Source organism: Lichenostomus cassidix, chromosome 27 (assembly GCF_008360975.1).
Source record: "Lichenostomus cassidix isolate B80296 chromosome 27, HeHo_3.0, whole genome shotgun sequence".
Lineage (NCBI taxonomy): Eukaryota > Metazoa > Chordata > Aves > Passeriformes > Meliphagidae > Lichenostomus > Lichenostomus cassidix.
The window spans coordinates 5825838-5834457 of record NC_139507.1 but is presented as its reverse complement, the minus strand read 5'-3'; the positions used below and the strand labels follow the sequence as shown (position 1 = coordinate 5834457).

General features: G+C 52.4%; 1 protein-coding gene across 2 annotated transcripts; it reads left to right on the top strand.

The window, feature by feature from the left end:
• Window positions 1-1460: 1460 nt before the first annotated feature.
• LOC146426798 (myosin light chain, embryonic) lies at window positions 1461-5871 on the top strand. Of its 2 annotated transcripts, XM_085039922.1 has the most exons (8): window positions 1461-1595; window positions 2410-2437; window positions 2516-2593; window positions 2977-3132; window positions 3677-3850; window positions 4157-4234; window positions 4976-5019; window positions 5642-5871. In XM_085039922.1, the coding sequence occupies exons 1-7, from the start codon at window positions 1509-1511 to the stop codon at window positions 5002-5004; spliced, it is 630 nt and encodes a 209-aa protein (XP_084896048.1). In that variant the 5' UTR covers window positions 1461-1508; the 3' UTR covers window positions 5005-5019; window positions 5642-5871. The 2 variants fall into 2 exon arrangements, with proteins under 2 accessions (XP_084896048.1, XP_084896046.1); XM_085039920.1 differs by lacking the exon at window positions 2516-2593 and having other exon boundaries at window positions 1492-1595; window positions 2977-3126.
• The last annotated feature ends 2749 nt before the right edge of the window (window positions 5872-8620 follow it).

Sequence of the window (8620 nt, the reverse complement as noted above, 5' to 3'; positions counted from 1 at the left end):
CAGGAAAACAAGCCCCGCAGTGGCCATCAGCTGAAAATCAAGGAGGGACTAGGGACATCAGCAGCAGCTGCCTGTCTGCACTGCCCAGGCCATGGTGTGGGTGTGACACCAGCTCTGCCAGTGCCTCCTCTGGATGCTGCATGGGCACAGAGGCCAAGCGAGGGATACACAGTCAGACTGCACCATGACTGTTTTCTGAAGACTCTGCTGGGTCTGATTTCTGACCCAGAAGCTGCAGGGGAGTGAGGATGGAGTTAAGATTATTTTGGAGTCAGATGGATGCTGAGGGGGAGGCAGCTCAGGGACAATTTGATTCCCTTGATTTCCCAGTCAAAACCTGACCCAGGCTCTGAGTTCACACTTAGCAAAACATGTTGGGTTTTTTGCAAAATGACTTGTTATATTAAAGAGAGCTCTAGAAAGCAATGATTGCAAATGACACCCATCCAGCCCCCGTCAGCACCCCAATCCTCGCTAGCAATTAGGAGATGATGGCACACAGCAAATTCCCAGCAGTTTGTGGCTGCTTCCTCCTCCTGAATGACCCCCATAACTCCTCCTGTGCCCTGGTGCCCTACACATCTTGTTTAAGTGGATGGTTTAGAATGTCTCAGTGTAACACTCAAGCCCCATTTTCTGGGATGGTGAAATTCAAGGACCTCTCTGCCTTTTGTGAGTCTTCAAACACTTGGGAGAGGAGTGTGAGAGCAGAAGCATCTCACACCAGAGTCTGCCCAGCACCTGGAGAGGAGCCAAAAGGAGATCCCATCTGCCCTGCAGGTTTTGGGGATGCTTGGGATGTGTGGTGCAAGGCTGGGAAAGACCTGTACTGATGAATTCAGTTGTGGCTTTGGCCATCATTTGCACTTTCTCATTAGTTATCCTGAGGGAGGTGAGCACCTACACTGTGGTCTTTTCTGGGGCACAAGCTCAGCCCTGGGGAGAGACTGGGGCAAAGCAGACCCTGAGCATGAGGCCAGGGGAGTGTTCAGAGAGTTCTGAGCTCCTTTGAAGAAGCACTTTGTAAATCCTGGTCTTAAAAGGGCTCTGCAGCTCTGGCCCTCGCAGGCCTGCCTGCAAACAGGCGCGTTTCCCCGTGGGTATCATGGCAGGTTTATCAGCCATCATGTTGCTATTTTCTTGCCAGGCCCCCGTGGCCATTCGCGTTTAGGTTTCAGAGATCATTTAGCAAGCAGCCCCCATGCAGCCCACCCGGTGCAGGTGCTGGAGGGGGACATGTCCCCCCTTTTGCAGCTGAGGGGGGCGGCTGTTGGCTTTGTGGAGCCAGGAGCTGATGACAATGGGCAATTGTCAAATTGGGGCCCCTCTCGTTTGAGTTTTCTTCCTTTTATAGTAAGTAGCAGTTGCTCCAGCAGCTGGCCTGCCCCTCCGGGGTGAGCACTGGGCTCCGTATATAAGGGAAGGAGCAGCCTTTGCCTTTCATCCCTCCGTTCACTTCCCTCGCTGGGCGGCAGGGCTCATCCCGCACCTCCACAAATCCCCGCGCAATGCCGCTCAAGAAACCCGACCCGAAGAAGGAAGCAGCCAAAGCAGCTCTAGGCTCGGAGCCTGCCTTCGATCCCAAGAGCGTGAAGGTGAGTGAGGAATGAAGACGTCACCGTGCCTCTCCATGCCTGTCATCTGCCAGGCACAGGCGATGCAGTGCTGTGCAAATGGCATTAGCCAGGCTGGCAGCCAGCCTTGGGAGGGGAAAATTATCTGACGGTGTGGAAGCAGCAGGCTGGGAGTGATGCTGTCCTGGCTGGGGGGATGTCTCAGTCTTGCCCACCCAGCCCTGCCCAGCACTCACAGGAGGGAACCAGGACACCACTCCCGGAGGTCTGGCTGCAGAGTTTAACCCCCCAGCTCCTGCTGAGACCCCATGCCAGGGCCCCAGCAGCAATAAAATGCTTCTCTGCCACCCACTGTCTCCATCCTGAAGTATTTTGTTGCCTGCGTTGCCTCCTCCACACAACACCATCCTTTATCCAACAGCTCCACAACAGGAGCTCGCTTTTTCCTGATTCCTCAGGATACTCACATTTTTAAGCCAGAGCTGTGGTAGGAGAGTTATTAAGAGCAGGCTCAGCATGGAGGCTGTTTAATCACTTGAACTTGGGATCAGGCCTTAAAATAACATCCTTTCCACCCAAAATAGTCCTGACTGTGGTCTGAGCATCCCTCCTGCCTGCCCACCCTGCTGCTGCCAGCTGTGCTTTCCACTGGGATCTCAGCTCCACAGCAAGGGCAGAAGCAGTCAGGGACACAGTACAGCCAGACATGGCACGGATATGGGACATGGCCCCTGCCCCAAGCCTGGGGAGGGACAGGTCCAGAGGGGAGACTCCCTCTGCTCCCCCCAGCAGTAGCAAACCCCTCATGCCTGGCTCTGCTCCCTTCTCTTTACAGATTGAATTCACAGCAGAACAGATTGAAGGTAAGTGCTGAGTTCAGCTTCTCTCAGACATGGCTTTAGAAATGGGGAATCCTTTTTTCAGGTAGTTTTTCACCACAGACATGAGAGCTGAGGCCCCACACATGAATTCCCTCTTGCGGGAAAGACCAGCGGGATCCAGAGCCTGGCAGGGAAAAGGTATTTTTCATTCACAGGAGATGCAGCCTGGTCAAAGTCAGGGATTCTAGTGGGAGGAGCAGCCTCTGGCGATGCAGAGAGTGGAGATTCAAGTGGAAAAGGGGATAAACAGGGATGTCCTGCAGCAAAGCTGGCTGCTGGGGGTGCAGGGATCTAGCAGGTCACCCAGCCAGCTCTGCAGAGGTGACAAAACCTGCTCGAGCAGCCAAGCGACTCGTCCAAGGAGTCTGGCAAACCTCAGCCCGCATTGCCTAAGCTCACTCAGGACTGTGACACGTTCTGGGGACACAACCAGGCACGTGTCTGTCCCTTCCCTGCCTGCCAGGCACGACGTGCTTTGCTGGAGTGGGAATGGGGCCACTCTGAGCTCTTCTTCCCTGCAGAGTTCAGAGAAGCCTTTGGGCTGTTTGACCGGACAGCTGCAGGGACGATGCAGATCAGCTACGGGCAGTGTGGAGACGTCCTCCGGGCACTCGGCCACAACCCCACCAACGCAGAGGTCCTCAAGGTGCTGGGCAAGCCCAAACCAGAAGGTGACAGTGAGTTGGGGACAGGGTGGGACAAGCAATTCCTGTGCTCCCTGGCAGCAAGTAGAGGGTTACATTCCCTGCAGGAAGAATCCTGCAAGGTGAAGGAACTGGGAATGAAATTATGCAGACAGGCTTCATGCCTGTGTAATTCCTTCACTCCCCTTCCCCATACCATGGATGATGACATCAGGGATGGGCAGTCCTCACACAGGAATGGTGGCAAGTGATGCTTAGCAGACCTTATACTGAACTGGTGCAAACTGGTATAACCAGTGCAGCCACAGTCCCAGTGCAGCCACATTACCATGGTGACAGACTACCCACCTGATGGTTTTATTTTGGACTGATGTCAGGGGTCTCTGTGCAGTTCCCTAATGTTAATACTTTATTCCTCATATGGATCTTCCGGTCTCGTGTATCATATAATAGTTCCATCTTGTGGGGCTTCTCCCCTTTTCTGATGGAAAAGACCAGGAAAGTTAATCAGGAGGCCCTCAGAGGCTGGATCCAGCCCCGTGAGGTTAATCTCTGACCCCATCTCCTCCCCTTCCAGAAATGAACACAAAGATGCTGGACTTTGAGACCTTCCTCCCCATCCTGCAGCACTTCACCCGCAACAAGGAGCAGGGCACCTTCGAGGACTTTGTGGAAGGGCTGCGTGTGTTCGACAAGGAGGGCAACGGGATGGTCATGGGGGCTGAGCTGCGCCATGTGCTGGTCACACTGGGTACGGCTGGCTCAGGGTGGGGGGAGCAGGGCATGGTCCCCAAACCCTTTCTGGGCAAGTGGCTCAGGTAGGTGGCTGGTCTCACATATCACAGAGACCCTTTTCACTCTGCTGCTCGTAGGCTCTTTTAGGAGTCAATAACTCCTGAATGTGTGGCCTTTTTTCCATCTTATGCCACATCTTCATGCATGATCCAGGCAAGATGGAGACTCCAGAACATCCTCATTTATGAGACAACAGTTGCAGTGTAGTCCTCTCTCCAAAATCTCCCACCAGGCTGAAAACCTTTCCCCTCTCCTCCTCCAGGGGAGAAGATGACAGAAAGCGAGGTGGAGCAGCTCATGGCAGGGCAGGAAGATGCCAATGGCTGTATCAACTATGAAGGTAGGAGCAAGAGATTCCCATTGGGGATATCTAAGACATGGCTGTCTTTGATTAGGGTGCAAAATGCATCCTCTGCAAGGGCTCTGGTTGGACTCGATGATCTTAATGGTCTTTTCTAACCTTAACGATTCCATGATTGTGTGACACTGGTGATCACTGGAAGGGAGGTGTGGACCACCCTCCAAAGCGTTTCCAAAAAAGCACTGAGACATGTCAGCTGGGGTGGGAACAAGGTGGTTGTGCCAGTGATTTCCAGGAAAAGCAGCTGAAAACAGCATGTTTCCAAGGAGTTCAGGACTGTTTTATCCCCAGTTTTGGCACTGTTTTGTTGCAAGCTATTGAAAATAAACAAAGCCAGCATCTTTCACAGCAGAGGCTAATTGACAACATTTGGAGACCTGGATCACTTGTGGCTCCAAGAGGGTGAAATTCTGGAATAGGGGGTGATTAAATTTGGGAACGCCTAAAATTGGAGGGCAGTAAGGAAAAGAGAGGAGCCATTTCCCTTAGCCTCAGAAAACTGGGGATAATGGTACCAGCTCGTCTCCAATGGTTGGTATCACTCTGACCAGGGTGGGGATGGCATGCAAAAAAATGGGAACAGAAAGAGGAATATCAGTCCTGGCAGAGCATCTCTTTCATCCCTGGGGTGTCCAGGCTGGGGGTCCCTGCTGCTGCCTCTCCACTTGCCCCCCCAGCTCACAGCATGTCCTGACCTCTCACACCCTCATTTCTCCTCAGCTTTTGTCAAGCACATCATGTCTGGCTGAAAGGAGAAACTTCAGGTGAGTTCAGTGGCATCTCCTGCTGCTCACTCCAGAACTGGAAATCCTGCAAGTAACAGCCAGGAGCAGAGAAGCCAAAACCCAAACATGCAGTAGATTAATGCCACAGGAATAATCCCAGCTCTGAAGGCACAAAAGTTATGTTGATGATAAGGAATCTCATTTGTAAGTCCCGCCAATTAAAATTTATCAGGACAGCATCACCCCTACGATGGTCATTTGTGGCCTGAGTAATTGTGTGGAGTGTCTGCTTGGAAAGAAAGAGGTTGGGGTGGTTTATGGTGCCATGTTTTCTCACCTGCCAGAAGCTGAGGGGGTCAACATCAGAAGGTTAAAATGCAGACAGACAGAAGTCTAAACTTTGAATGTTCAGCATCTTTTTTATCTTCTTTTTAATCCATTTCTCTCTGGTTCCTGTTCATCAGCTCAGCAATATAGATGGTTGGGTGGTAAATGCTGCCAGGAGATTTAATTCTTCACATAACTATTTGCATATAAAACTCTTTTTTAAATGGTGCAGAATTACAGCTCTTGACATTTTGGGTTCATCCGAGAAGGAATACTCTGAATACTCTCATCCCAGAGATTCTTTGCATTGAGCCCTCTCCCTCTTTTCTCCCAGGCTCTCAGAAATGTTTGAACCCATCTGAGCACCATGAAGAGCAAGATTCCTCCATGTCCTTTCTATGTGATATTTCACATGAGCCATCATGAAGCCTTGCCTGTCATGTGTGTGTGCCTAAGCCTGGTATTCAATGTGATATCTGCAACTTGGTTTTAAACCTGAAGTTACTCTTTTTGAGGTTTTGCATGTGACATTCAACTCATTAAATTTCATTCCTTCCTCCCCTACGTCTGCTTTGGCTTGCGACTACTTATTGCCCCGGTGGATGGAGGAGGTATTTCTGGGCCAGGTCCACCCTCATGGCAGGGTGATGTGCCCCTGGGGTATGGGTAGTGTCCTGCCTAGGATGGAGCCCAGCCAGTTTGGGCTCCCTGGATGGTTCTCCAGGCAGATGCTGTGTTCCAGCTCGAGCTGTCTGGGGGCTGTGTGATACAAGCTGGTGACTCTCTCCCTCTTCCTACCTGCAAAGCAATCATCAGAGCATCACCACAAGTGGTGAATAATTCATGACACATAACTCAGCCTTCCCATCAGCAGAACACCTGGGAGCAGAAAACACTTTCCTTTGATTTGTTCCTTATTCCAACGTCCCCACTCTGACTTTGACTAGAAATTGAAGGCATTTTGCTCCGATGTGTTGACTTCAGCTGCCACTTGCTCGTTCCTATGCAGTGACTGAGTAACAGCTGCTTTCAATTCCCACTGTTTGATTCAACTGCTCATAAAAAGCAACATAAGCTGTTTACAGATGCAAGATTAGATTTGAGCTCCTCTCTGTGCTATTCCTACAGCTTCCATTAGGCAGGATCTGGGTACCTCGTGTTTTTAATGTTTTAACCTCCTAGAGGACCGTGGTGACAGGGCCAGAAGGAGCCCTGCTTGTTCCACACTCACTCTGGGGTCACATTTGCTCTTGTAACCACTGTGGCGCTAACTCCTGCAACAGAACATGCTGTGGCAGAGAGGAACGGAGCAGAGGAGAGGTGGGGACCTGCCTCAACTCACAGAGGAAATCCACAGCAGGGACTTGGGGCCCTTGAGCTGTAATATCCTTGCTATAGTTGTGATATCCCGGCTTTAGCCATGATATCCCTGCCAGCCTTGACATTCCTGCTATAGCTGGGATATTCCTGTTAGCCTTGATATCCCTGCTAGCTGTGATATCCCTGCCCTGCAAGCCAAAAGGCTGCACTCTCACTCCTCGAGGCAGAGCACATGAATTCCAGGGGACTCTGAGGAGAGGTACAAGGAGCCCCCACGCTCCGGAGAGTCTGTATCTCCTCAGGCTGAGATAAGACAGACTCTCATACCAAAGAAGGTCTGGATGTTAGGAGTTCTGTGCCCTGGGGAATGGGAGAGACAGACGGAGCCAGCTTTCATCCCCAGGAGTTATCTGCAGTGCACAAGATCAGGAGGAGGATGAACATGGACTGTGCTCCCTGAAAGGCTCCTTGGAGCCCCAGACCACGTACACACACCACCATCATCACCATCAGCGAGCAAGGCCAAAGGCCTCCAGGGGAGGAGACACTTCACTGTCACGTTATTCACACCCTCCTGTCTGGCAACATGACTTGGATTGACCTGATTAGGAAACCAGGTGTCCATCCCAGGGGACAGCACTGCTCTGGGCCCCATTTGTTATTTGTTTCAGGTGAGGAATTGAAGAAAGCTTTGCCTGCACACACCCTGAAAGCAAACAACTGCAGATTTGCTGCCAATAACAACTTGTAACTACACCTTTCAGAAGTGCAGAGAAAGAGGGGAAGGAGCTGCGCCCTCCTGCTCGACACACAGCTTTTATTCTCATGCAAAGACACAGCCCCTGCTCATGTGTGCTCAGCAGCACATCAGGATCCAACCTTCGGGCCCCTGAGTGCAACTGCAAAGCACTGAACAGAGCAGGACGGAGCACAGAGTGCGCGTGTAGGTGTGTGTGCGTCACGGTGGTGTTACGGCTGATTCAGCAAGCCCACAGAAGGATTTGGAGAAGGACGGCTTCTGCTAGTTACAGGTGGCTATTGATAGGTCAGTATTTTTAATAAACTGAGATTTACTTGTGCATCCTCATTCTATTCTTTTGCTAAAGTCCTGTGTGCCAGATACTGCACTTTCAAATGCATCCAAACTGTAATTGGCAAATTACCTGCCTTGTCTCTCTACCCCAATCTGCCAGTTTTATTCCTGGATATGAGGACATCAGCAGGAGTTTCTTCACAGAAGGGGTTAAACATTGGAAGGGGCAGCCCAGTCAGGTGGTGGAGTCCCTGTCCCTGGAGGTGTCCAAGGAACGACTGGACATGGCACCCAGTGCTCTGGTCTATTGACAAGGTGGGGATCCGTCACAGGTTTGACTCGATGATCTGGGAGGTCTTTTTCAACCCACATGATCCCGTGATTTTGTGATATCGTGGCCAAACCTACCTGGGCAGCACCATCAGCACGGACCCCTCAGTGGCGGGGACAGGAGCTGGGCCATGCTGACCTGAACGCGAACACAGGAACCACGGCCACGGCCGGGCTGGCTCAGGACGCACTGGTGATGGCAGGAGGGAGCCCTCGGAACAGCACCCCGAGGGACGCGGGGGCTCCTGACAGACCTGGCGATCGCCAGAGCCCGTTCTGTGGCACAAAGCACAAGCCCTACGTTCCATGGGGGCAAAGGCGCTCTGAGGCACGAGCCGTAGGCCGTGCCGGGAGTTCACCGGCCCCCTCACGCTCGACCATCTCCGTCTCTGCTCGGACATCTCCGCCCCAGCTCGGGCGGCTCCGTTCCAGCTCGGCTCTCTCCGTCCCTGCTCGGTCATTTCCGCCCAGGTTCGGCTATCTCCGTCACCGAGTAGTTTCCTCCCGGCTGCCGAGCGCGGCTTTCCCAGCTGTTTTCCGTCGACGTTCGGCTCTTTCCGCCTGCGCCTTCGGGCATTTCCGGCGTAGGGTTCGGGTATTTCCGCCGCCGGTTCGGGCGGACTCGGCGCC

Bases quoted from the DNA above. Each gene is read 5' to 3' on its own strand.
- LOC146426798 (XM_085039922.1), top strand. From the start codon at position 1,509: ATGCCGCTCAAGAAACCCGACCCGAAGAAGGAAGCAGCCAAAGCAGCT. The intron at 2,438-2,515 runs GTAAGTGCTGAG...TTTTCACCACAG, and splicing joins CACAGCAGAACAGATTGAAG to ACATGAGAGCTGAGGCCCCA. The intron at 3,133-3,676 runs GTGAGTTGGGGA...CTCCCCTTCCAG, and splicing joins GCCCAAACCAGAAGGTGACA to AAATGAACACAAAGATGCTG.